General features: G+C 59.0%; 1 protein-coding gene across 2 annotated transcripts; it reads right to left on the bottom strand.

Annotated features, from left to right (window-relative positions):
* Positions 1-3433: 3433 nt before the first annotated feature.
* On the bottom strand, positions 3434-27574 carry LOC123023121 (PC-esterase domain-containing protein 1A-like). Of its 2 annotated transcripts, none has more exons than XM_044429527.1 (8): positions 27535-27574; positions 17795-17935; positions 14640-14719; positions 11810-12045; positions 10609-10780; positions 7496-7736; positions 5292-6047; positions 3434-4690 (listed from the first exon to the last, which is right to left on the bottom strand). In XM_044429527.1, the coding sequence occupies exons 2-8, from the start codon at positions 17895-17897 to the stop codon at positions 4443-4445; spliced, it is 1836 nt and encodes a 611-aa protein (XP_044285462.1). In that variant the 5' UTR covers positions 17898-17935; positions 27535-27574; the 3' UTR covers positions 3434-4442. The 2 variants fall into 2 exon arrangements, with proteins under 2 accessions (XP_044285462.1, XP_044285461.1); XM_044429526.1 differs by having other exon boundaries at positions 7496-7739.
* Between the last annotated feature and the right edge of the window lie 212 nt (positions 27575-27786).

The following is a 27786-nucleotide window of genomic DNA, read 5'->3' on the forward strand; positions in this document are numbered from 1 at the left end:
AGAGATACACAAGCGACGTTGAGCCCACTTCAATCCTACACTCATTTTCCAAAGAAGCCACCGAACATCCGAACGTCCCCACGGATTTTTGGAGTTAAACTCCACAGCCACACCTACAACAAGCCCTTTCTAGACTAGGATGAATTACTTCTGGGAAGACTGATGTGGGGGAAATGCGGTAGGTGGGCCAAAAAGCAACACTTTAAAAGGTCCAAATAAAATGCTGTAGCAGAAACAGGCCCCGCAAGTCGGCTTGGCACCGCGGCAGCTTCCACGGGTTCCATGGAAAGCCCACTGGGGACATTCCAACAGAAACCGGGCAGCCCTCTGAGTGGGATGGTGTGAACTGGGGACCTGCAGCAGCAGGGGGTGGACTCGATGGCCTTCAGGGCCCCTTCTGACTCTGCTCTTCCAGGATTCCCGCTTTCCTCCCCATGTGGAAGGCCCAAGGATCTCGAGGGGTGCTCGCCGAAGGCCAGGAGAAAGCTGGGAGATCTGCCCCCCCCCCCCAGTTCTCTTCCTCTTCCTCCTCCGAGTTACCCAACTGCTCTGGGCCATCAGGTAGGAAGCCGGGCTTCCTGCAGAGCAGGGTGGTGTGGCCACTACGGCCCCGAGCTGATCCCACGCCCTGCTCGCCCGCAACCCCTCCGTGGACGCACGTGCGCGGGTCTACTCAGAAGCGGGGCCCCTCGCGGCTGAACATCCGGCTCACCGCCATCCCTGCCAGGCGCCCAAGGGGACGGCCCTCCTGGCACCTCCTGCAACAACCCCGCGAGGTAGGCCAGGGCTGTCAGGACCGGCCCGTGCGCTTAAATCCTGACTGTCCCCGTGCCCCAAATTCTCTGCCTATGTCCCCCACCCCGGGGCACACTCTTCGGCTGAGGATGCACGGGCGGGGAGAGCGCCTGGCCACTGGCTTGGGCGACTCTGAAAAGCAGCGCAGGGAAATCCCTTGCGGATGGTTCTATGGGAGAGCGTCCGCCATACCGCAGGGGACAAGAGCCAGGGTGGCCTAGTGGTTAGAGTGCTGGGCTGGGGCTCGGGACCTCCGGGCTGGGCCATGCACTGCCTGGCCTACCCCAGAACTGCTGCCAGATGGCACTGGAGAAGGGGCCTCTTCTCCATCCCGGGCTCCTTGTGAGAGCCAAAGCCACGGGATATAAATATAATAAAAATATTAATTAGTAACTGTAACAGACGGAGGGCCCTGGGGTGTTAAGGGAAGTCATGCCGCGCTCCCTCCAGCTCCTTCCCCCTGCAAGAACCGCCCCGTCCAAAAACATAGTTCCAGACTGACTACCTGCGAGGAACCCCACCCGCAACGCCCGTGCCTGCCTGCACGCAACCTACCAGCGTTCACACGCCCCGGGCTCGCACGCCAAGCACGTGCCAGGAGCGGCCGGCGAGGCCACACCCGGCGCGGCCCCGGGAATGCGCGCGCAGCTGCGCCAGCGCCCCCTGCTGGGCTGCGCCGAAGGCCCCCGGCCCGGCGTCCCGATCCCGCGAGCGGGCAGCCCAAACCTGTTTGCGGCAAGCCGTTAAAGGCGCCCCGCTCCTCGGCCGGCATGGATAAGGAGCGCTGGCGGTTGCCGTGCAAGCCCTCCGGAGAGCGCCAGGTTGGGGCAGCTCTGCTAGCAGGTAGAATGCTAGGGCCGCTGGCGTCCCAGTGGTCATCTAGTCGCGTCCACGACTGGTGGAGGACGCCCCTCGGCCCATTAGCTCGCGGAAATCCTTCTAACAAGGGTAATCTGCGTGCCTTCAAGGCAGCCTGGAAATCTTTTTAAATCAAATGCCCTTCCAAGGTGTCTGTTCCACAAACTGCACACTACCCGGAACTCTTGCAGTTTGAACCCATTGGTCCATCTCACATCCTCTGGAACAGCGCAAAATTTATTCGACCATCCCTTGGAGAGAGAGCCCTTTGTTCCTTTGAAGACGACCCCTAAATTGCTCTCCAATCATTTTTTTCTCCAGCCAAGATACTCTCATCCAGTGCCTTCCAATGTTCCTCACTTGGCCTGGTTTCAAGCCATCTAGTTTCAAGGCATCCCCGTTTCTCCAGTTGTTCCAATCACCTGGCTTTCCTGCCCGATATTCCAGAGGGGGCAACCAGTCCTGGGCCCCGTGGTCTCCAGAAGAAAAGTAGAAAAAAATACACCAGCTGCCGGGTGGGAGGGTGCCGTTGCAAAATCCGCAGAAGGAGGCTAACCCTGGAGGCCCGGGCCTGCCCCTTCCTCAACCAGCCCGCAGCCAGAGCCTGCCACCGGATCAAAGCTGTGGCCTGGGATGGGTGCTCAGTCTCTCCAGCCTTCATACAGGCTGAGCATCTCCCCCTATAAAGCTCCCCCAGCCTCATGGTCACCAGCCGGGGCTCCTCCGCCATACACTCAAAAGCCATGAGCCGCTTTCCTTGCGAAGTGGTTTTTCTTGCCCCGGAAGCACAACCCCCCCCCCCACACCCGAGTGGATCCCGGAGCATGCACAGAGCGGTCGGTTGAACTCTGTCTGGGACTCCTCTCCAGGCATTCTCCTGAGGGGCGTGCCTGGGCCCCATCCCTTTGGAGCGTGAGCACTGCTCCTCGGAGCATGCCTTTCCTCTAAGTGGGCCACCTGCCCCTGCTGAGGCTGCCCAGACCGCCTGGCCTGCGTCTGGGACACTCCCCTGCTCGGCCCCGCCGGCTGCAGGTCCTGGTTCTTCCCAGGGCCCGCCTGCAGCCTGGCCGAGAGAGAAGCGCCTCTGCTTCCGCCCCCTCCGTGGCCAGGCAGGCCCACACCCCCAGCCCCGCTTCACATCCTGGCTCCGAGTCCTCGCCTGCTCCCCCCGGCCGTCGGTCGGTCACTGCCCCGTCAGGAGCCTGTGCTTCAGAGCACCCTTGCTGCCTTCTGCAGCTCTTCGAGGCTGGCGGGGCTGGAGTCTCGCCCCCAGGACCGTGAGCACCGCGGCCTTCTGCTCGGCAGGCATCCCGACACAGGAGGCCACTGCTCTGCCCCTAACGATCGGGTGCCGAGCTGCCCGGTCTCTCTGGAAGCAGCTCCAGGGGGTCTCAGGCGGGGGTTCTGCCCCCTCACCAGTGACACTGCTGCGGGGGCTGAACGAGGATGCAAAACAGGCCCTGCCCCGATGCCAAAGACCACCCGACTGTGCCCCCGAACCAGCTGGCACTGTTCACGGTCAAGCCTGGCCATCTGTCAAGGGTGGTCGGGAGGGCCAGGCTGCAGCCGGTGGGTGGCGACGGGGTCCAGGTCTGGGACGGCGGCCCACCGCTGCCAGGCACAGCTCCGTCTGCCCTTGCCTCGGCCTGGGACTGTTCTGGGCTTTATAAATTCCGCTGTGCAGAAGAATATGTGCAAAGAACACAGCTCCCCATCTGCGAAAGAGGGGAAGCAGCTTCGAGAAGACAAGCAGAAGGGAGCCAAAAGTCTCCAACAGTTATTTATTCTGGGAAAGCAACACAGAGACCCTCCTTCTGCGCTACGGTGTCCAAGGAAAGGAAGGAAACCCGCCCTTCTGGCTGCGAAGACTCGCCTCCCAAGCCAGTGCACAAGATCGGGCCTGCCAGTTCATCTGCAGAATGAAGACGAACTTCAGCTGCAGAAGCCTCGTTCAAAGACGTTCGCCCAGAGCCGCTCCAGCCACGCACGTGAACCAGGGCGGCCCACTGGGAGGGCCCGAGCTGGCCCACAGCCTGGTGAACCACCGCTGTCCCCTTCTGCCCGCCTAGGCAGAAGATTCAAAGGCGAAGCCCCTGCGCCGTAAGCACCACCGATCCAGCCATAATGGCGCAGGAAAGGTGGGGGCACTTGCTGTGTTGATCCATCCATGGACAGAGGTGCCAGCCTGAACCCAGGTGGACGGAGCCCTGCAGGGGGCTCACCCCTTGAGAAGGGCTCCTGAGGTACCCTGACAGCCGCTGCATCTTTTCTGGGGCGCAACCGGCAGGTGGACCGACCTGGAGGGACGGTCAGCCCTCCTTCTGCTCAGCCGCCTCCGTCTTCGACTCCATCTCTGCTGTGCCCCAAGCGGGAGCGCATCCCAGCCGGTCTCCCCAGGAAACAGAAGTGGCGAGGAAGGTTCGTGCCACATGCAAAGCCAAGGGGGCGCTGGGCACGGGAGCCCAGCCGATTTGGGGCAAACCCGCAACAGTGCCGCTTCCTGGCCAAAAGGGAAGCCACCGGTGGGCCTCGGACCGTGCCGACATTCAGCGCGGCTTTTCCGACCTCACGGGGGAGGACGGGTGGCTTCAAGTGGGGAGTTGACTAATAGTGGGGGACAAAGAATCGAGCCCCCCAAAGAATCCACAGTGCCAGGGCCCAAGTCCAGAGGCTCCGTGTGGCTCCCACAGGAGACCGGGCGTGGCATCCGCCGTCCTTCTGCCACCTGTGTCCGGGCCCGCGATGGCAGCGAAACCAGTCAGTCCTCCGCAATCACGGGAGAAGGAACCTCAAGGCCGCTGTGGCCGCCGGGAAGGCCTGGCGCTCCCCCGCCGCCGAGGGGCTCTGGGGCCCTCCTGGGGCCGGGCGTAGGGGTGAGCCCGGTGGTCCAGGCTGTGGGGGGGCTGGCAGCGCACGAGGAACCTGTTGCGGCGGCCGGCCCGGCCCTTTCCGTGTGAGCGGCGTGGCCTTTGTGGGGCGGGCCAGGGAGCGCCTCCCGCGCGGGGCCCAGGACCAGGGAGGCCATTCCGAAAGCTTTCTGCAAGAAAGAACAGGGCGTCAGCCAGGCGGGGCCGCAGGGGAGCAGCGCTGCTCGAGGAGGGGTCCAGGAGGCGTCCCAGCGTGCTCCTCCCTGGCTCCGGCTCCAAGCCACAGGGCAGCGGCTGCAGCACCGGGCGTCTCCGGGGGCCACACGGGACCCTCCCACTGCTTGGCCCTGCGTGGGAAGAGTGCCTGGCGCTCTCCCGGGAAATGCTCCCGGAGCGGCTCACGTGGTGCCGGGCGGCTGGCTCCATGCCTGCCCGCCCGCCCGTCGGTCGGGGCCCCCAGTGAAGAGCAGGCTGCTGGGGGGAGAGACGCCGGCCCTGCAGCTCAGTCGCCGTGGGGGGCCGAGAGCAAAGCGCTCCCAGGAGCCCAAACCCGGCTGCTCCGCCACACTGTGGACAAGGCACATGCCCCCCAAAGCCAGAAGTGCATTGTCTGTGGCTCCGCCCCCCACCCTGGACAGGTCCCCCTGCTCGCCCCCCCCGCTCGCCCCCCCCGCGCTGCCTCTCCGCCTTCCTTGCGGCTGGCTTGCCCCCACGCCACGAACGATAGCCCGCGGAAGCCCACGGCAGCTGGGGGGGGGAGCGGCCACCTACCTGCACCAGGGGGCAGAGGTCCCTGCTCCTCTCCGAAGCTGCTCCAGGGCCCCCGGCTGCCGTCCGCATGAGTGTGGCTGTGTGGAGCCCCGAGGGGAGGAAGCCAGCCGGGGCTGGGCCAGGGCCGCTGCCCGTGTCCCCCCCCACCCTCGGGCCTGGTGGCGGTGGCGGCGGCGGCATCGAAGGGGAGGTAAAGGCCAGGGCCGGGGTTCGGGAGGCCAGCGTACAGCAGGGGCCTGTGGTGGTTTTCGGATCCACCCGTGGGTTCGTTGGCAAAGTTGCGATCGTCCGGGAAATACGAGGCGTAGCCAGGCTGGACATGGGCGGGGCGAGGCAGGGTCAGGGACTCACCGTCCCCTCCATCCACGGGGCCAGCCCCCAAGTCAGCATCAAAATGGAAACTGGCTGGCTGCCCGGGGTAGGCCGGGGGGCCCCAGCAGCCTTCAGGCTGACGGACCAAGTGGGCATTGTCCGAGAAAGCAGCGCTGTTGCTCGGAAGGAGCAGGCCAGCCAGGGGCAGAGGGCACCATTCATAACTGGATCTGTCCATGGGGCTGCTCCTGTAGCTCGCATTGTGTGGGAAATCAGCTGGGGTCTCCCAACAGGCCTTCGAGTCGTCCAGGGGGTCGCCGAAGTAGCCATTGCCTGGCTGGGCGGGCAGGGGGCCGCTGCAGTGGAGCTGGCCCAGGGGCACCTGTGGCAGCGCGCTCTCCGAACAGAAGTCGTGGCTTTCTGCACTTCCACTCCAATCTATTCCTGCAGAGGCCGGAGAAAAGAGAGGCTATTCCAGAGCAAAAGCGGGCTAGCGTCAGGCTTGCCACGGCTACTCCAGGGACCCCTCAGGCCCCTGCGGTCCTGCCCATGCCTTCAACCTGGAAGGCTCCCTTAGGCAACAAGCCCAGCAACTACAGGATCTAGGAAAGGGGCTGGCATCCCAGCTGGGGGCAGCCGTCTCTCTTCTGCCCTCCCTTGTTCGGAGCAGCCGCCCCCAGATGCCCAAACAAGGACTCTTCCGGGTAGGGCTGTGCACGCACACCTTGCTGACCCTGGGGGGACGAGGCAGCCTTTTCTTCATGGCCCTCTGTTGCACGCAGAAACAAGCCGCTTTTACTCACACGGTCCTCTGCAGTAATGAACCGCCAGATGGGGAACACCAGTCCATGCACAGAGACCGCACAAAAATTGGAAGGTCAGTTCCCAGGTCCTGGCCCCAGAGGTGCCCTCACCTCAGGACTGAGGGCACAATCCTGCGTGCGTTCAGACAGAGGCCGGCTGGGACCGGAGGCCTTTTCCCTGTCTAAACACGCACGATTGAGTGCTCAGTTGCGGAATTCCCTCTACTTGCAAAGCTGTTGCTAAAAGCATCTTTCTTCTAGAAACTTGAGCAAGATGTTGGTAGCAACAGATGAGCTGAAGTACTGAGCTCAGAGAATCGAGGGGCTCAGTTTTGTGGCCTGCAGCTGGCACCTTGCTCTGATAGACAATTCAAGCACTTCTTCCGGTTGCTGACTGACCTGATTGTTTGCAGGATGAGGGCAAAGATATAAAGCCACGTGGAACAAATTTAAAGAAAAGCCAAATCGCTGAGGATTCCTGGCACCCTGCAAACGTTTGAGACGTCAGCTCCCATCTGCCACAGTGGGCAGGAATGCTGGGAGTCAACGCCTGAAATATTTGGAAGGCAGCAGGTTGTAGAAGGCTGCCTCGAACTCAAACTGTGATTTTACAGGGGAGTAAGAGCCGTAGGGATGCGGTGGCACAGTGGGTTAAACGGCTGAGCCGCTGGGCCAGTTGATCGAAAGGTCGCTGGTTCGAATCCGCAGACGGGGCGAGCGCCCATGCTTCGTCCCAGCAACTGCCAGCCTTGCAGCTCGAAAGCGCACAGATGCAAGAAGATAAATAGGCACCACTTCGTGCACCTCGGTGTTTAGTCGTGCCGGCCACACGACCAGGGAAACTGTCTGCAGACAGGCGCTGGCTCCCTCGGCCAGGAAACGGAGAGGAGCACCGCCCCGAGGGTCGTCCATGACTGGAAGTTACGTCAAGGGGAACCCTTTACCTTTACCCTTTAAGGCCCATTTAGGGTTAAGGAAACACACAGGCCTGCATGCCAAGGACAGACAAATATACCAGGCCCGGGAGCGTGCCGTGCACACGCCCCGCCCGCGGCGGCCAGAAGGTCCGTCCTCGCCATCCGCGCTCACCCGCTTGGGGCGTCCTCTTGGGGAGCTCGACTCCCCAGGCGCCTGCCACGTGGGTCAGCAGCAGTTTGGAGATGCACCGGTGCGCCCAGTAGTTCCAGTGCACCCCATCCCTGGCATGGAGCTCCTCCAGGAGGCGCAGGCAGTAATGCAGGTCCAGGACATCGAACCCGAAGCAACAGGCCAGGGTGGCGCTGTAGAAGTTGGCCTCGATCACGTCCTGGGACGTCGACTTGTACTGACTCTGCTCGCGACAGGGAAGGAAAGAGGCAGGACGGGGCTGAGGCCAGCAGCCGGGCATCGCTCAGGGCATCCCAGGGCACAGCCCCACCCCAGAGTGGTACAGGCCCTCCCAACCCAGCGCCGGCCGCACACGCCTTGCACGGTAGCGGCTGAGGGCCAGCATCCAGGGGCCTCCTGTGCTCAGAGGTGGCCCTGCAGAGGACCTGAGACAGCAGACGGCATGGCGGCTCCTCGTGGAACCCCTCCGTCCGCTGGACGCGCTTCTGCCCCCCACGAGCGGTGCTGCAAGGGGGACGGGGGAAGCCAGCCAAGCCCCTGTGCTCGCGGGGACGTGGGGCGACTCTGCTTGAGCATGCAGGAGGGGGCGGCAGGGTGGCCCCGGGGAGGGGATGTGGCCCCTTGCCCTGCAGGGTTCAGCTCTGCGAACTCTGGAAAGGCACGTGTCCTTCTCCCAGCAGCTGCATTCCCCACGTGACCACAATCGGCAGCACAACGAGGAAGGGCACATATGACAGACCGAAAGCAGAGGGTAACTTAGCGGGGAATCATCGGGATGGCGGCCAGTGACGAGCGGGTCCCCCAGGCCTCTGTCCTGGGGCCGATCCTGTTTAATCTTTCATTAACGACATGGAAGAAGGGGTGAACAGTCTGCTGATCAAATTCTCAGACGACACTAAAACTGGGGCACTGGCCACAACTGAGGAGCAGGTACTCCGGATCCAAAAGGATCTGGACAGACTATGGAAGTGGGCAGGAGACAGCAGGATGGCGTTCAATGTGGATAAGTGCCAGGTCTTGCACTCGGGGCATAGGAATAGGTGTCATAAGTGCAGGTTAAGGGACCAGTGGCTGGAGAGCAGCACTTGTGAAAGGGACCTCGGGGTGCTGGTCGACTGCGGGCTGAACATGAGCCAGCCATGTGATGCGGAGGCCAAGAGGGCGAACGCCACCCTTGGTTGCATAGCCAGAAGTGTGGCTTCTAGGTTGAGAGAGGTGTTACTGCCACTCTACATGACTCTGGTGCCCCCGCAGTTGGAGTATTGTGCTCAATTTTGGGCCCTTCGCTACAGGAAGGATATGGCCAGGTTGGAGTCAGTGCAGCGTAGGGCCACAAGGTTGGTGGCCGGTTTGCAGGGGGTGCCGTATGAGGCGAGACTGAGGGAACTGGGTCTCTTCAGCCTGGAGAAGAGGAGACTCAGAGGGGATCTGTTGGCGACATACAGGTACATGAGGGGGTGTCACACAGAGGTGGGGAGAGACCTGTTCTCCCCTGCAGAGGAAGGCAGACTAGATTGCTTCTGACTCGCAATATTTCTATGTCTTCCGAGCCACCGCCCACCCTTTGCACGTGTCTTCAAGTGCACACCCCCATCAGAGAACACATGGCACATGGAGGGGAGGGGAACACTGCCTCCTGCCCCCCCTGCAGAGCGCCTTGCCAGGTCCAGGGAGCAGTGCTCACGGGATGCAGTTTTCCCAAGGGACGGAAGCCAGGATTAGGAGGAGATGCCACGGGAGCAGGCCGGGATCATGCCTCCTGGGGGTGGGGAGGCAGTGTGGGGGGCGCTGAGGGCATGAGAACAGCCACTCCTGCCCAGCCCAGCCCAGGCCAGCTAACAAAGATGCAGCCAAGGGACAGGTTGCCTTCCACGTTTGCCTCACGGAGATACGGTGCCGCTCCACCGGCCCGCAGAGCCGCCACTGGCGTTTCCTCGGCTGCTCGTAGCCTTCCCCCAGGATCAACGTGGCCTCGCGTTCCTCGACCAACCTCGCGGCTCTTTTCTCTCTGGCCTCCTGCGGGGCACGGATCGCGACCGCCCTGGGCGAATGCGCTCAGGGCCCCAAACATTTGCTGCGCTAAATGGAGCAGCTGCAGCTCGGTCTGATGAGGAAGGAGGACGGGAAGGCAAACCGCCCCCCCCCCCCGAATGCAGGACCGTCCAGCCTGCGGGGGCTCTGGGGAGTGGGGGGCAGGCTGGTGCGGTTCCCCGTTTTGCGGGGAGACCCGTGTGGCTGCCGGGGGGGGGGAGGCCTGCTTGGCGTCTCCCCGACCCCAACAGAGCCCGGCTTCTGCTTCCGTTGGATCCCCTCGGGGACGTCTCCTCATCGCTCGCGGGGCCCCATTTCCCCACTGAGCGCCAGGTGGTTTGTCTCCCGAGTCCTGTGAAGCAGCTGCGGCTGAGAGATCTCGCGGCTGCCCAAGGCCACGTGGCTGAGCCCGGTCGGCTCGAAATCCAGAGACACCCTCCTTGCGGGCCCACCTGCTCAGACAGCCATGCCTCCTCCCTTTTCGACCTTTTCACAGGACGGGAGGGAAGCACTGAGGGGACACATACCGGGAATGGCCATTTCCTGAGCCTTCGCCAAAGCGAAGCCCAAGTTTTCCAGCAATTCTCCGCAATCACATGGGCCGGAAACTTGTTTGTTTTTAAAATGAAAGCGTGCCATTCTGCATGTGGGTGAAACATGAGCTCCTCTGCAAGCTAAGTCATCTCTGGGTGACTCATGTGCTTTCGATGTGCCAATGAGAAGTTGGGAGATGCAGCTTCTTCCCACTAGGCCAGCTGTTCTAGGGCTACAGGAGGGGAGGGGAGATCGCTTCGACCCAAAGATAAAAAACACTGTCATGATCTCCTTTAGCTCAGAAGGGGATCCACGGAGCGGGAATGCAGGCCATGTCTGGGCTGTCCCACATCAGGATGTGGGCGAGACCAGGCTCCTCCCTAGGAAGTACTTCTCCGTACAGAGGAAAGTAGCACTCCCTGAGAAGCTGCTTTTTCGTGTGTGGGGAAGTGCCGTGCGCAGAGGAGCAAGCCGTCGAACAGAGGGCACTGGCGGCCCCTCGGTGGCGGCACCCGGCCCAGTCCTCCTACCCTGAAGCAGCTTCCGGAGGTGGTCTCTCTTATGGGCATGGCCGTGGCCCAGATGATGAGGCAGCTCGAGGGCAGGAGCTCATCCAGCCTTGCAAAGAGCTTCTCCAGGTTCTCCCGATATTCTCTGAGGGCCTTCGGGATCGGAGGCTCCTTGGGGTACTTATCCTGGTACCTGCGTGGAAGGGAGAAGGCCACGAAAGTGCTCCCTTTGCTCTGTCTGTCCATTGCATTTATGTCCCTCCTTGCTTGTTTCGAGGCACTCGGGGCAACGAGGGTGGTTCTCTGCTCAGTTTCATCCGCACAACAACAACCCTGGGAGAAAGGCTGGGCTGAGTGGAGCCTCGAACCCGGATCTCCTGGGTCCCAACCCCGCTCCCTCACCACCAGCCAGACCGGTTCTCAGGGGTTCCTCACCTGACGGAGTCAGCTTCAAGACAGAGGAGAGTTTGCCCCGCAACCCCATCGTCCTCCCGCACAGCTCGGCTGGCGAGGGCCGGCGGAAGGTGAAGGCCAAGCCACTGGGAGAACCCGCAGGGCCGCCTCCTTCCATTCCACGGGTGCAGGGCCCCCTCCTACACCTGCCCGCCTGGCTGAGACCTCTCCCAAAGGAGAAGGAGCAGAGAGCCACCTTGTTTCCAGGGGGACTGGGGAGGAAGCAAAACCTCTCCCAAATGCGATGCGCATCCAGCATTCTGGAAGGAAAGCCCTTCAGAACAGCCCCCCCCCCCCCCCGGCACTCCTCAGCATTTCTCATCTGTAGGAAAGGCGGGACCAGGCGCTGCTTGTCACCTCAGGTGCAGACCCTCAGGGTGCAGCCAAAGCAGCCAAAGCTCAGGCATGGAGCAGGCCAGAATTCCCTGCTCCGGGTTTCCAGGCAGGAGGCACACACTGCCCAGCAAAGGACTGGACAAGGGCAGGAACCGAAGGGCTGAGCTTCTCCAGAAAGAGATCTTTGCGACCTTACCAAAAGCACCGGCCAGAATGGCAGGAAAGGGGACCGTGGCCCAAGACATGGTGAGACACTATGGAAAGCCGGCAGACACATCCAAGGCGCCAGGCTTAGCATGGAGCGCGCCTTGGCTAGCCGGAATTTGTGGGAAGAGCAGAGGCAGCCCCTGGGCCCAAGCGGCAGCCCCAGCCCAAGCTGCCACGGGATTGGGGGGGGGGGCTGTGTGCCGTGGACAAGCAACGGCTGCATTACACGTTGAGGTCCCAGAGGCAGGAACTCATGACGATGACGTCGGGGGCCAGCCCGCTCTCCAGCCCCTTCTTGAAGTCGCTCAGGATGCTCTCCACATAGGCCGAGTAGACGCGGGTGATGAAGTAGAAGCGCACGAGGTGGTGGCTGGTGCGGTACTGGCGGGCCTCGCGGTAGCTGGGGCCGTTTTTCAGCCCCCTGAACTCCACGCGGCAGTCGTTGGCAAACGACTCCTCGCCCTGCAAGCAGAAATCGGCGTCGGCGGGGAGCCTCTCCCGGGCCACGTGCAGGGCCCGGCGGACGCATTTCCCCCCTTTCACCGGTCCTCGTTTCGTTGTGGTACAACCCGGGACTGGAACGGACGGAACGAGCGGTGCTGTTGCTCTGTGGGAGCAAGAGGCACGCCTGCAAAGACGCAGAGATGTCTTTATTGTGGCACAAATCCTTCGGGCAGAAAAGCAAACTGGCACTCGTGGGCTGGGCTGCCTCACTCTTCCCTCCCTGGCGTCACTTCTTGGGAGACGCACACCTGGCACCAGTGAAGGCCGTCTTCATGGCGAGTGGCAGCCTCTTGCACCCGGATCCTGCTGCAGGGTTGGCCCCTTCTTCCCAGCAAGACTGCCCCAGCTCTGGCTGGATGGATGCGGGCTGTTGGCAGACAGGAAGTTGCAAGGCTTGCCCCCGATCCTCGGTTTGGACAAGCGCTGGGCTGGGCCCTTCTGAGTCATTTGCACCCGCTGCCAAGGAGCTGGGCAGGAGGAGGCCTTGCACCCGTCCTGCCGGAGGGACCCTGTGGGCAGCTGCTTGGCTGCCATGCATATGGAGAGCTGGGCTGGGTGGATCCGGGGCCAAATCCAGCAGGACTTTGTTCCTGTGCTCATTCCTGTACCTGCCTTGAAGCTTTGGCCGTGCGTTTAGGGTCCATGTCCTGCTGGGAGCTGAGCCCCCGCCCCGGGCCCTGGTCCCTGCAGACTGAAGCAGAGTTCCCTAGGACTGCACGGCCCATCCAGCCAGCCCTCGGTCCTGACCCAGCATCCCCCCCATGTGAAGCTGCTACCTCCATGCGCCACTGTGGGGACGGTGTTCTCAGGGCAACCAGCACCGTGGGCTCCGCACCACACGGTGCTCTGCAGCAAGGCCCGGGTGGCGCTCTTTCGCCCCTTGGCGTCCTCTGCACAGGCCTCGAGGGTCCGCGTCAGCAGCAGCTTTCCCCCGCCAGCCTTCCGCCAAGGCCGGCTGTGTGGCGCCTCCGGCGATCGTGGTCCAGAGGGGCCCCCGTCTCAGCAGCACATCGTGTGGCTCCCTCGTGCTCCCGTTGGCCCCCGGCCGCTCCCTGGCGACCGCCTGCCTTGCCGTCGCTGCGTCCCGGGGGAGGGCTCCTCCAGGCCGGGTTGCAGCTCAGCCAGCGTCCTCCCGTGTTGGAATGACGGCTCTGGCAGTGCTCTGGGGGTCCAGGGTGTTCCAGTTTGGGGCCTCTGTTCGTGATCCAGCCCAGCCTGGTGCTTCTGCTCCTCGGTTCTCCTGGGGATCCGGGTTCAGAGACGCTCTCCGCGGACTCGGGGGCCTTCCAGAAGCAGAGGTCAGTGGCCCCGGGCTGCGCGCAGGGGGGCCCCATTCAGCCACCCGCAGGCCCCGCAAGGCCGAGGGTTGTGCCAGAGCTTGGGTAGGCGTGTCACAGCCAAGGGGTGAAAACCTCTGCGAGCCACAAGTGCTAGATTGTTTTTCTGTGTTTTTGTGCCACAGTAAAAGGGCTCTGCTCCTTCCCCGAGTCGAGCATCTTGCGCACATCAGGGGCAAGCGTGCCAATTCACTCCGTTTCACTTCCAGGCGGTAACGCAACAAAATGTGGGAGAGTCAACATGCGGCTGCGGGGCGGAGAGCATTTATGCCAGGGAAAGCGCTGAGCACCGCAAGAGGGAACCGCGGAGCTGGAAGGGCAAGAGGGCCCCTTAGCGCCCACCCCCTCCCCCAGTGGCAGCCTGCTGCAGGACAGGGCCGTTCACGCTCGCTGCACAGCCCAGTGCTGAGCCGATGAACCCACAAGCAGCGTGCTGGAGCCGAATCGCTGCCCCAGCATTCAGCTTCCAAGCAAGGGCAGCCAGACTGGGTCGGAAGCTGACAAGCAACGCCTGGCTCTGGGGACTCTTCCAGGCCGCATCTGCTCTTGAAGGGCAGCCTGCCAGGCCAGACCCCTGCCTTCACCGGGGGGGGGGGGGGGGTCACTTCCGCTCAGGCTTTTTGGAGCAGCCAATGCAGCACTGCTCACGGCGAGCAGCAGCCGCAGCCACTGCCCAAGGTGTGTGGGGTCTTCCAAGCCCTGCCGAGAGACCCTGTGGCGTGGCCTGGGTCTTCTGCTGGCAGACCATGTGCTCTGCCGGGAGCCGCAGCCCTCCCCGGCCCTACCGTGGCCAGGAGCCACCCCTCGTGTGTCCCATCGTATTAAAAAGTCCCCCCGTTGAGTGGCCGTCGGCACACGCCAGGGAGCGCCCGGGAGTCCCGCTGGGCGGCTGCTTTCAAGTAATTGTGTAACACCATCCAGGTGCACAACACCTGGCAAAGTGCAAGAGGACTGGCAGAACGGGAGGGGAAGGGGAACCAGAACAGATTCTGGCTACCACCAGGGAGAAGAGCTTTCTCCAACGGGCACAAGGGCCACGGGGAGCGCACGAAGCGCCTGGGCCGATCTGGCACGGGGGAGCTGGGATCCCTGCACGTGCGGCCAAGTGAACGCACGATCCAGGACCGGGCCTGCTTTACGAGGCAGGCCAGACCCAGCCGCAACCTGCGTGCCAGAATCGGGGCCCGGCTCCTCCAGATCCCAAGGAAGCAGCACCTTGCCCTTCAGCTGGGAAAGGGTCAGTTTCTCATCCGTCTGCAGGAAGTAGATGAGGTCCTTATAGATGGATCGGGAATCTGCAAGGGGGGGAAAGAGCCATCAGTGCTGAAGGGGCGGCGGCAGCCCGCAAGAGCTCTGGCCGCGGGGCCGAGGCCCACGGCGGCAGCGGCCCCCCTTCAACACGCCCGCCCGAGCGTCGGAGGGGGCCAGAACCACCTCCAGAGAACCGGACCGGGGCCTGAAGATCTATGGCAAGGATGGGGAAGCTCCCGCCCATCCGTGGCCTCCGAAGCTTCCAGCCGGCCGGGACCTCTTGTCCTCAGCCCCATGCTGGCAGAGCAGTGCTCGGCGTTCCAGGACCCCTTTTTTAAACATGCAGAGGGCTGCACCCACAATTGGAAACGGTGAGATGTTGCTGCCACGTCGCCACACCACAGCATCCCCGCCGCGTCGTGCTGCTGAGGTCAGGCTAGTGTTTATACGCAGGGGCCCTTCAGTCCGCTCGAGGGAGGTGTCCCACATACCACAGGCTGGTGGTCACCTTTCCCTGCGCCTGTTCCCTCTGCACCCATAAACGATCTCGGCGATCAGCCGGAATGCTGGCCGGAGCAACAGCCACAGCACCACAAGCACGGAGGTTTGTCATGTACAGGGAGAAAGGGGGATGCCCCCCAAGGCCACCAGTCTGCAGCCCCATGAGGGCAGTGGCAGGGCCAGAGGTGGAAGGAAATGGCTCTGACCTAAGCTTAAACTCGTCTATTTCCATTGACATTAAAAGCCATGCTCAGATCTAGAATGAAGTTAGGCCTCCGTGAAAAGAGCAGGGTGAAGAGTTCTGCGGAAGGAGTTAGAAAAATATTTCTCTGTAACAGGGAAATAAGATCATTTCCACAGCAGGAATGTGGGCGAGAAGGCACGCCATAAGCATGTTTCCCTTCCAGAAGACGATCCTTGTCCTCCTGCCAGTTCCGCAGCTTCCACCCCTCTGCGTGCATGCTCCGTGTGGCAACCGTGAGCGCCCGTCTCCTGTTCCTGCAAGAGCAGCGTGAGGCGCCTCCCTGCAACCTGGCCAGCGCCAGTGCACGCACCAGGTATGGTCTGATGAAGCGTTTTCGTCAGCACTGGGTTCCCCATCCCTCCTTCCTCGCTTGCCCTCCCACCCCTGGCCTAGCAGGCAGAAGAATATGGCCGTTCCAGCGGTTTTATCTCCCAAGTTGCCAAGGATAATCAGGGTAGATGCAGCCCCTCCTACTGCCCTGCTGAGTGCGGTGGTTTTACTCTGAGCTTAAAGGTGTATAAAACTGCAGCCTTAAAAGAGAGCAGAATTTAGAAAAGGTCCACCTCCCATAGCATTGTTAAGCCTAACCAACAGGGGAGTCTTAAACCCAGGCGGGGGGATAGGATGGCTTGTGCCCCCCCCAGGTGTTGTTAGACTGCAAGGTTTATCAGCCCTGGGGTGCAAGATGGTTTCTCACAACACCTGGGGGGGGGGGTGCCCCACCTGTGCACTGTGGTCTCATGCAGAGGTTCTCCCATCTCGACGAGCAAAGAAGCCCTTAGGAAAGCCATGGACCAAGCTTGCACCTGGCACACATGCCATCCCCTCTGCCCCCAGACTGCTTTGGGGGCATCGCCAGATGCGTGCATAGCCAGAAGTGCGGCTTCTAGATCGTGAGAGGTGTTACTGCCACTCTGTACGACTTGTGCCCGCAGCTGGAGTGTTGTGCTCAGTTCTGGGCCCCTCATTACAGGAGGGACGTAGCCAGGTTGGAATCGGTGCAGCGAAGGGCCACAAGGTTGGTGGCTGGTTTGCAGGGGAAGCCGGATGAGGAGAGGCTGAGGGAACTGGCTCTCTTCAGCCTGGAGAAGAGGAGGCTCAGAGGGGATCTGTTGGCGACATGCAGGTATGTGAGGGGATGTCACATGGAGATGGGGAGAGACCTGTTCTCCCCTGCAGAGGAAGGCAGGATGCACTCCAACGGAGCAAAGCACAGGGAGCCAAGGCTCGATTTGGATGCCAGGAAGCACTTCCTGACAGTCAGGACCCTGAGGGTGTGGAATGGGCTTCCACGGGAGGTCATTGAGGCCCCATTGGTGAGGGTGTTCAAGGACACGCTGGACATGCACGTGGTAGGCATGTCATGAGCAGAGCTGGCTGGAGGTGGGGGTCAGACTAGATGGCCCCGAAGGCCCCTTCTGACCCTCTATTTTTCTATGTTTGGACACTCCAGAGATGTGCCGGCAGAAAACCCGTGCAACTTGTATTTCCGGGACTGTGCTGCAGGCAGAATGCTCCGGAGTGCTTAGCTGATGGTGTGTCTTCCCTTCTCAGCCATTGCTTCCCCCTCCACATGCAACATTAAGAAAGCCAATTAGCAGACCAGGGATGTGGGGCTGGACAGAGGGGACCCCCAGGGCGCCCAGGATTCCCCAGCTAACCAAGACAGACTTCTGCATCTTCCGCCGAATCCCTGTTTTCTCACGCCCTGCCCTTTGGTAGCGAAGAAATCTTCAGAATGACAACAACAGGAAGTGGGTGACCCCAAAATCAGGACCCAGGTGGAAAGAGCCCTCCAGAGGGTGCCTCCCCTCTGCCTGCGCGACCCACGGCAGTCCCTCAGCCCAGAGGAAGTTGCCGCGGTGCCAATCCAAGCAACCCACTGAGATCGCCCATCAGTGCAGGGGCGGGGGGGGGGGCATGCCGAACGGAGACCAGAACCTCACCCCACCACAATTATGCACGACTTGACTGCTGTGGCTGGCAGAACCCCAACAAAAACGAAAACATTGTGCTTTAGCAACCAGATGAAAGAGCGCGTCAAGGTCACGGCAAAGCAGGCGCAGAGTATGCTTGCTACACAACGTCTGCAGAAAACTCTGTTCCTTTCAGCAGCTCAAGTTTCCATTTCCGCAAGAAGGGCAACTTCAAAGGAGTAGCTGACCCTTGACGAGAGAAGTAGAACTGCTCAGCTGATCAGAAAGAAGGCCAGGAAACGGGCAGCTCGGTTTCGGTTTTGTCTGTTTTACTCTCTGCGATCATCAGCACCTAGCTTTTCGGGGAAGGAATCATTGCGAGGCGGAAGCCCAAGGAATCGCTCTCTTGGAGGAGGCGCTCCCTTCCCGCATCGAAAGCCACTCAGTGAAATACTCACTGGAGTCACCCATGATCACCACAAATTTGTTGTGGAGCAGCTGCTGGACTTCTTGCGTAGAGAAGTCGTGTATGTCTCCCAGCGGGATGCCCAGCTGCCTCATGGCTTGGCCAAGGCGCCACACTCCAGCCAACGCTGGTCCTGCAGGGAGACAAATGGATCAGAAGAGGAAGGGAGGGGGAAGGACGGACGGACGGAAGGAAGCACAACTGGCTGCCATGCGATAAGCCAGGACTCCAGGGACCCCTGGTGGTTGTCCACAAGCAGCATGCTGCCAGTTGGCACAGCGAGACAAACCAGAAAACTTCTAGCACGGGCTCCTTCAACAGGAAGTGCACACCAGGAATCTTGGCTTGTTGCTTCCCTAACAAGGCAGCATTTGCTGCCACGATAACATCATCCTGTACTACAGAGAAACAGTGTTTTCTCTGTTGTCTCAGTCAAGGGAAGGGACTAGTCTGACTCTGGCCTTGCAGCGGCAGTGCCAATTTCATGGATGCTGCCTGCCCGAAGGAGGCCTTGGGCTCGTTTCTTCTTGGACCCAGGGCTGGGCAACTCTTATTGTAAGCCTCCCTGAGCCTTTGCTTGCGCCAGGGGTCACCCACAGGTGAGCACGGGCCCATTTGACTGTCCACCGGGTCCCCCTCCCACCCCGCCACCAAGGAGGAGAGGTGTGTGCACCCCGTCCTGGCTCAGGGCTTGTTCCGCTCGATCCCACGGTGACAGGATTTACCGATCCATGCAGGGGTCAGACTAAAATTCCCAGGAGCTTATGGAGAAATTGCTGGAAGAGCATCCTATGGGCTCTCCGTCAGACTTCCTTCAGAGGCTTCCATGCTTAGTTGCTCACTTGTCCTGACAGCCACGCAACCCACGCTGGCCAGCCGAGGAGAAAGGCCGGAGACACGGCGTACGTACACCCTCCAGGGTCCGCCGTATTCTCTTTTTATGCCCTTGGCGGCCCGAATTCCACCCCACCAAAGGCAGTGCTTGGGACTCGTTGTCTTTTGCACTTTACAGCCACAGGCACTTCCGCGTTATCTTACAAGGTCTGCCATGCTGGAAGGACACATCCTGCCGGCTTGGCAGTAACGGCTGAGCTCTGCGCATCCCCCACACTCCCCTCGCCCTGGCTCCTCTCAAGATTCCTCTCTTCTGTGGGGCTCGGTTGATGTCTCCAGGCCCCCACTCCTGCCCCTGGCCTCAGGCAAAGCCAGCCCCTTTCTCACCTTCTTGCAGGGAAGACAACTGATCAAAGGCTTCCCAGGGCCAGCAAGGAAGGAAAATTCCAAGCCCCATCCCATGCCTGCCTCCACAGGTATTTTTCCCGGGATGCCCAAGTCCACACAGACCCAGGTCAGAGCACCCCCCCCCCCCCCCCCCCCCCCCCCCCCCCGTCCCCCCACGACGCTCCCCCCCCCCAACCCCGACCCAGCCCCGCCCCCCCCCCCCCCCCCCCCAAGCACGATCGCTATCGCACGATTATCGTTCGGACCCTCCCTCCAAACATTAACCTCCCCCCACCCAGGTTAGTGTTCTCTACTGTACTGTACTTTCTTGTTCTTTGTCACTTTGCTTCACATTTTTGTGATTTAAAAAATATTTACAGAATGGATTAACCTTATTTACATTGACCCTTATGGGGAAATTTGACTTGGCTCGAGACCAATTTTGGTCGCGACCAGAGTCCTGGAACGGATTAAGTTCAGGAGCCAAGGTACCATTGTATTTCCAATCCAGGAGTGGGGGGGGGGGGACAGAGAGCCGTGAGCCCAGCGAACTCCTGGGACAGGCCAACTGGATGTCAAAGAGGGCAAGCGGGAAAACGGTCGGAGTCTCAATAAAAGTAGCAAAATACATTATAAATTACTAGGAGGTGAGAAACATCACATGGGTGTGAATAGTTTGGAGATAATTAGCAGGCATATGAGAAGGAGACTGCCAGGGGACTTCCAATATTCTCTTTATTGGAAGAATAAAGAGTTTTTCTGTAAACTAACAAACAGAACAAGGACTAATAGGTGAATGGATTATCTTTGTATCCAGACATCATGTTGGTGAGGCTGGGTATATAATGTATGTTCTCTGTACCTCTTTCGAGACTCTGATCTGGGAAGCATCTCCCCTCTGTCTCCGTTTATTCTAAAAGTGCACTAGAATGAAACTGCTTTTAGCTCAAAGCCTGGTCGGGCTCTGTTTGGGTTGGGGGCTGGGGTCCTCCCGGGTTGTCCCAGTTGGTGACCGGCTGAGTTCGGTAACAGGGAGGAGAGGAAAAGAATTTGGCATTAATCATTAGCATTGGGGGATGAGTTTCTGAGAGAGGCAGAAGAATGAGAGAGAAAGCCAGAGGTAATTCAAAGAAAGCATTGTTAAGAGGCGTGCAAAATCCGTATTAGGACAACATCTTTACTAGGCCTGCCAAAATATCGCAAGGTAGCATGCAAGTTTTTGCATTCTCAGCGGAGCAGAGAGACCTGGCGAGAAAACAAAAGGTAGGCGAGCAGAGGAAGGAAAACGCTCAGCGGTCACTCATAACTCACCCATTTTGCACGTTCGGAGGGGAAGAGCAGGCCTGGCCCCAGGTGATCCTGGGAGAGGCTAGAAATCAGTGGTCCGACACAAGAGGAGCCCTGCTGGCCAGAGCAAGGGAGGCCATCAGAGCAAGTCTTGAGTCTCCAGGAGGGGCAAAGAGGGCCTTCCAGGGAGGCATGAAGGCAACAGCCCTCTGCCGAGGCTCTCCCCAGCCTCGAACATTCGGTGTATACTGCTCTTGCACAGGGAGGCTCCGGTTACCAATTCCAACATTCACTTGGGCCGCCAAAGGCAAATCAGTTGCTTTCTTCAGATCGTGCTGCCCGGAACCCTAAGGGCCGCCTCTAAGCCAACAACGGGCGTGGAATTGCTTCTCAGAAGCTGAAGCGGTGTGGCCCTTGCTCCTGGGACCTCTCCTCACCCTCTCCTGCCAGGCTGCAAGCACCTTGGGGGAACCCGCGCAGGGGAGCAAGGGAAAAGAGAAGGCAAACCTACCACAGGAGAAGCAGAGGCGAAACTAGTCCCTTTCGCTCTGGGGAGAGTCCGGCCCCACCCAGTCAGGCTGCCCGGTCCAGGGTCCCGAGGCACATCGGCACTCTCAGTCGCCACCTGCACACAGCACTTCCGAGCCAGGCGGCAAAGCCCTTCTCGTCTGCGTGCAGGTGCCACCAGATGCATGCACAGCTGTCTGCGGAGGGGACGGGCTCCGCTGACGCGCACCAACACTTCCGGTGTCAGAGTGATGGTGAGAGGGAACGGGGGAAAGAAATGACTAGTTTGCATCTCACCAAGCGTATGTAGTCATGCTAAGCACTTCCTGTGCAAGGATGGAGCGGAGCTGCTCCCTGGGCAGGGCCTAGCAGCGGGGCACTCCTGTGCCGGAGGCAGAGCCAGGGTGGGCGGCCAGCCGCTCTGGGCAGCCTGGGGGGCGAGCCCAGCACCATGCCCTGCCAAGGTGTGGGGCCCTGGGAGGGGGCACACGGGAAAAGTCTGTGTGATCGAGAGAGATCCGAGAGAACCAGGATGACCGGATGCCTCGTCTGAACCGACCGCGGAGGGTTGTGGGGTGGATCATATGGAAGCTGTGGGACACCCCGCATTCTTGGAGGAGGGAATGAAGGACAGAAATGCAGAAGCGAGCCAGGGCCAAGGGAGGGGAGCAGACAGGGCAAAGATGGCTCCTGCGTTTCCCCCCCTCATTCAGGGCCCTCTGGGCTACCAGCTCTGTAAATGCCTCGGAACTGATCCGAGCCGATTTAGTGTCGCTGTGACATTGCTGAGCCTCGGGCTGGGCGTTCCTTACTCTCTGCGGCTTCAGGCATCTGCTGGAGGGCTTGGAGCCCACCCCGTGGATATGGGGGTCCTGCTGCACCATCGATGATTTGCATAAAATCTATTTATGCAGATCTGTGGATGAGCACACTGCGGCTGAGCATCTGTGACTGGCTCAGTCACCCATCGCTCCCTGGCTGCAGCCCAACACTGCCACCACTACGCTGCACTACCTCTCATTATTACATCATTTTTACATGAAATCCACATTCTGCCTTGTTCCTCTGGCGAGGGACCCAAGTTCTGTTTAATCCTCACCCAGTTAGGGAGGTTAGTCTGTGACCGGCCCCAGATTGCTCAGTGAGCTGCACGGCCAAGTGCCGGCTTTAGCCTGGATCTCAGGGGTCCCAGGCAAGCACTCTAAACACTATACCGCACTGTCAAAATGCTGAAGGAAAGATAGTCTTTCGTCTCAAATAAATTAAACATGAGCAAATGCAGTGAGTGAGGAAAGCTGCTAGAAGTGGGAAGAAGCACAACCTGTTTCCAAGAACAATAATTGATTTGTTGCTTTTTGCAAGGAGTGATTCCTCGAACTCCATGTTACACCTTGTTCCCTCCTCTGTAGGGCTCAGCTGTTTCTGTTATGTATTTATCTGCTCAGTTCATGGGAATCTGTACCTGTTTCTGCTTTGGTTTTTAAATACTATAAGCTAGATTTACTGCTCCTCATTGGATATTGTTATGAATTGTATCTACTGCTCTTCCTTTGTGTTGAAAGCAGCGTCACAGGTGAAGAGGAAAAGGGAAGACAGGGAAATGCTGAGGAGTGGCGTGACACCAAGAGGAAGCCCCTTTCCCTTAAGGGTTTGCACCTGACAGGGTCCTCTTGGTTTGGTTTGCTCTAGACCAGTAACAGCTGAACTGCTGGTGGGAAACCACAAGAGCCAATTCTCCTGCCCATGTACAAAATTAATCCGAGTCTGCTTTCAGCTGTTCTACCCCTCCGGGTGGGCTTGCCAAGGAGGACTTGCTGGTGGGTTGTGCCCCGTCTCATATTGGTCCCAGTATTCTATTTGGGTCTTCTTTTTCCGTTATGAATCGCATGAGTCATCGAGGGTGTTCTTCAGCCTGCTTTTTACAATATCGTGGGTGGGGCTCTGTGACGCTTTATCTCCAGAGCAGCTTTGCGGCCAAATGGCATCACTCTCTTTCCGCACACCCCGTTCTCCCAACCGAGAGCCTGTTGCTCTCAGGAGCAATCCTGCGTGTGCCTAGAGAGAGATAAGACCTGCAACTCCCAGCATTCCCAGCCTGCTGGTGGGGAATGCTGGGAGATCGAAGACCTGATTGTCACTCTCCAAAGACAGGGACTGTGCCGAAAAGAACTCCACGCAGCCTCTCCCTCTATCCCTTTGGTCCAGAGCCCATTCCCAGAATACCTGCCTGGTGCTCCTTCGCTCCCTTCCTTGAATCCCGCCTGTTCCATGTGGCTTTTGGCTTATTCCATCAGTCCACTTTGCTGCCCACTGTAGCTGAAACTAAGCAAACTGAGTTGTTTCCACTCTGTGCAAGCTCCTTGAGGGCAGGGACCTTGCTCTTTCGCTTAAGAGCTGTTCCGCAAAGCAGAAAAACATTGACTGCGCTCGTGGTATGCTTAATAACACTGCCCTGACAGCCCATCCTGGTTAACGGATGATATAGAAATTAAATTAAAATAAATAACATGTTGATGAACCCACCTTCATGAAAAGATATCCTGGCCATGCACAGTCAAGGTGTAATTAAAGCAATAAAATGCAAGCATAAAAGGATAAGAGGCAGTAAAAAAATAAACCTTGTAACACCAACTGAGAGTTTAAATGCCAAGGCAAACAGAGATGATTTGACCTGGCACCAAACTTATTGCAAGGCTGGCACCAGTCACCCCCTATATAGGGAAGGTACGGCACAAATGGGGTGCCAGCACAGAGAAGTCTCTGTCCCGAGTCATCCTGCATGGAGCAAAAGCCACCTTCAGAAGTACCTTGTATATAGAAACATAGAAAACAGCGAGTCAGAAGAGGTCTCCCGGGCCATCTAGTCTGACCTCCGGCACCAGCCGGCTCCGCTCACGACATGCCCACCATGTGGACGTCCAGCCTATTCTTGAACACCCGCACCAGTGGGGCCTCAATGACCTCTCGTGGAAGCCCATTCCACGCCCTCGGGGTCCTGACTGTCAGGAAGTGCTTCCTGGCATCCAAATTGAACCTGGGTTCCCTGAGCTTTGCTCCGTTGGAGCGCGTCCTGCCTTCCTCTGCAGGGGAGAACAGGTCTCTACCCATCTCCATGTAACACCCCCTCACATACCTGTATGTCGCCAATATATCCCCTCTGAGTCTCCTCTTCTCCAGGCTGAAGAGACCCAGTTCCCTCAGTCTCGCCTCATACGGCATCCCCTGCGAACCAGCCACCAACCTAGTGGCCCTTCGCTGCACTGACTCCAACCTGGCTATATCCTTCCTGTAATGAGGGGCCCAAAACTGAACACAATACTCCAGTTGCGGGCACACCAGAGTTGTGTAGAGTGGTAGTAATACCTCTCTCAACCTGGAAGCCACACTTCTGGCTATGCAACCAAAGGTGGCGTTCGCCCTCTTGGCCACCGCATCACACTGCTGGCTCATGTTTAGCCTGCAGTCAACCAGGACCCCGAGGTCCCTCTCCAGCCACTTATCACCTAACCTGTACTTATGACAGCTGTTCCTATGCCCCAAGTCTTATCCACATTGAATGCCACCCTGTTGTCTCCTGCCCACTTCCATAGTCTGTCCAGATCCTTTTGGATCTGGAGTACCTGCTCCTCAGTTGTGGCCACTGCTCCAGTTTTAGTGTCGTCTGCAAATTTGATCAGCAGACTGTTCACCCCTTCTTCCATGTCGTTAATGAAAAGATTAAACAGGATCGGCCCCAGGACAGAGCCCGGGAGGACCCTGCTTGTCACTGGACGCCATCCCGATGATTCCCCGCTAATGGTTACCCTCTGCTTTCGGTCACCACCAGTTTCTCCACCAGGGTATCATGGGGCACTTTGTCAAAGGCCTTGCTGAAATCCAGGTATACCACATCCACTGCATCCCCTCCATCTAGCCATCTCGAAACCTTGTCATAGAATTCCACAAGGTTTGTCTGGCAGGACCTGTTTTCGCAGAAGCCGTGTTGTGTGGCTGTCAGCCTCCCTTCCCTATCTAGCATCACTAGATCTCTCTCTATTATGAGCCTTTCCATAGTTTTTCCTACAATGGACGTAAGGCTAACCGGTCTATAATTCCCCATGTCCTTTCTACTACTAAATTGGGACCACTGATGCCACCCTCCAGTCCTCTGGAGCTTCACCCATTCTCCACGAGGCCTCAAAAATGGAGGCCAGCGGGCGTGAGAGAACCCTGGCCAACTCTCGAAGTACTCTCGGGTGTAATCCGTCAGGGCCTGGCGCCTTTGTAATGTCCAGTGCCCTGAGGAGCCCCTCGACTTCAAGGAGGGTGACTCTAATCTGTGCCCCTAAGTCCCCGGCCTCATCTAATCTCCTATGCGGATATCCCCCGTCCTGCTTTGGGAAGAACAGAGAGGCAAAGTAGTCATTTAGCATCTGTGCCTGTTCCCTCATATCAGTCACTGGATCTCCTTCCTCCTTATTTAGTGGTCCCACCACTGGTCTCCCCTTCTTCTTCCTATTTACATGCTGAAAGAAGCCCTTTTTGTTGCTCTTGATATTCTTGGCAAGTCTCAGCTTGTAATCAGACTTAGCCTTGCGAAGAATCCTCCTGCAACGGGCCTCCTCCTCCCGGTATTCCCTTTTGTCTATTTCCCCCAGTACCCATTTCCTACGGAGGTTCCTCTTTCGTCTAATCCCTCTAACCACCTCCTTTCGCATCCAATATATATGAAATAACAGGTTTCTCTTGACGTAAGAGTTGACCCTTAACAACCTTTAGCCACTAAGAGTGAACCTGTGTGTTAAACAGCGAGGAAATTAAGCCTGCAATTCTCAGCATTCCCCAGCTAAAGGTCGTTGGGAGTCTTTCCGTGCAAGCAGGCTGCAGGCTGCAGCTGGAGTTGTGTTCCCAGAGAGCCAAAATCCGTCCCATCCTCATTTAGTTATTGATATATTTATTTATGTAAAACTTTTGTACGCTGTCCCCCATGCAAGGCATCGCGGGACAGCTGACAATCAATACATTAAAATTATCGATAGAATCACATATGTTAAAACAATCCAAGTGGTAAAAGCAATAAAACGCAGCTGTTACATTAACACTAGTTTTTAAAATACAGGTTAAATGAAAAAGGTTTTGACCTGGCACCAAAAAGAGTATAAGCTCAGCGCCAGGTGAACCTGTCCGGGGAGCACATTCCATAATCTGGGCGCCACCACAGAGAAGGCCCTGCTCCGAGTAGCTGTCCTTTTTACCTCCTTCAGGGAGGGTTCCTGGAGCAGAGCCTCTCCCGCAGATCTTAAGGGGCATGAGGGCATATACGGAAGGAGATGTTCCTTCCGGTATCCCTGTCCCAAGCTGTTCAGGGCTTTATGGGTCGAAATCGGCACCTTGAATCGGGCCGACTTCAGCTGGGAGCCAGTGGAGCTGGTAGAGGACCGGCTTGAAATGGGAATAACCACCAGTCCCCATCAGCAACCTGGCCGCTCTCTTCTGTACCAGCTGAAGCATCCGGACCATTTTCAAGGGCAGCCCCACGTAGAGTATGATGCAATAATGCAACCAGATTACCAGAGCATGAATCACCGTTGCCAGGCAGTCTTTTGGGGGCTCAGTTAAAGACGCTACTGCAGGACAAGGTCTTCACAGTCAAAACCCACCAGGTGACTCACACAAATCATTACAGAAAAAGAACTATCACAACAATGACACAAATGGCAGGGGACGCAAGTTACCCAGGAGTTCCTTCTCTTATGCAAGCCAAGCCTGCCCAAAGGGGCGAAGCTGCTGGCTGCTGAAAGAAGACTTTGAAGTTACTCTTGGTCAAGAATGAACCCAAATAGGGCCTGGGGCAGAAAAGGGATCTCTGTCTTTAAAGTATGTTCTGGCCTTCCTCCTTCTCTCCCTCCCTCTCTCCCTCCCCCCCTTCCATCCAAGGTCACCATGCAGAATCCCCATTGGAAAGGCAGGAACATGTGACAGATAAAAGACATTTTGCCTGGTGACCCAGCTGTTAAAAAAAACAGGAGATTTTGCAAGACGCAGCAGGAGCAGGGGGTGGGAAGGAAAGTCGCAGGCTCAGCACCACATGCCAAAGGCAGACGAAAGTTCCTGCAGAGCAGAGCACTTGAGCTGGCTCAGGCCAGGAAGCCAATCCACATTATCAGCTTCTTCTCTCGCTTTTGCAAATCTGTATCCATCTGTTTGCCTAGGGAATTTCGCCAGCACACGGGAACTACACTTTTTAATGGCTTCAGTGAGGTAATAGCCTCATCCCAGGCACTTTTAAGCCATCATTTTGTAAGGTGAGGCAGGGCAGGGGAGTTCAGGATACCGCAAGGTGCGAGAAAGAGGGAAGGGAGACAATTTGCTCCCTTCCTCGGAACACCAGAGCTCCAAAGAGTCGTCCAAGGAGGCTAACAGTTGGCAGCTTTTGGACAGACCAAAGGAAGAATTTCTACGGCCACAGCGCCCAGTCCAGCTATGCACGTCCCTTCCGCGAGATGCAGCGACGGCGACCAACGTGGACGGCGTGAAAAGGGGACTGGGCAAATCCCTGGCGAGGGGCTACTGGTCCTGGTGGATCGCTGCTGCCCCCCCCCCCCCAGGGGCAAGATGCGCACCCGCTGCTGGGGAACACGGGCAGGGGGTGCCGCGGCCCCTGCGCGGCCGCTGCGCTCCCCTCGGGCCGCAGGCCGGCCGCCGTGCGCAGCGGGCACTTGGACGCGCGGGGCTTACCTGCGAGCCGCCTGGAGCGCTTCTGCAGGGCGCGGGCGCAGCATCCGGGCGGCCGCGCAGCAGTGCCGAGCGCCGGTCGCCAAGCAGCCCGCGCCGCCCGGCGCAGCTCCTCCCCCGGCCGAGGCGGCGAGCGCCGAGAGCGAGCTCCTTTCGCTTTCCTTTACGCGATCCCAGGCGGCGCCGGCGCCCCGAGCGCAGCCCGCGCCTTCGCGAGTCGAGCTGCAGCAGCCGCGCCGCCTCGCCTCGCCCGGG

Source organism: Varanus komodoensis, unplaced genomic scaffold (assembly GCF_004798865.1).
Source record: "Varanus komodoensis strain SLA01 unplaced genomic scaffold, ASM479886v1 scaffold2, whole genome shotgun sequence".
In the NCBI taxonomy this organism is placed as follows: Eukaryota; Metazoa; Chordata; class Lepidosauria; order Squamata; family Varanidae; genus Varanus; species Varanus komodoensis.

What these genes read in the sequence shown, in the direction of transcription:
- LOC123023121 (XM_044429526.1), bottom strand. Translation starts at nt 17,897, where the DNA reads ATGAGGCAGCTGGGCATCCCGCTGGGAGACATACACGACTTCTCTACG. An exon ending in TTTCCCAGCTGAAGGGCAAG is followed by an intron (nt 12,046 to 14,639) that starts GTGCTGCTTCCT and finishes TTCTGCTTGCAG; the next exon opens with GGCGAGGAGTCGTTTGCCAA. An exon ending in CAAGAGGACGCCCCAAGCGG is followed by an intron (nt 6,048 to 7,495) that starts GTGAGCGCGGAT and finishes CGGCCTCTGCAG; the next exon opens with GAATAGATTGGAGTGGAAGT.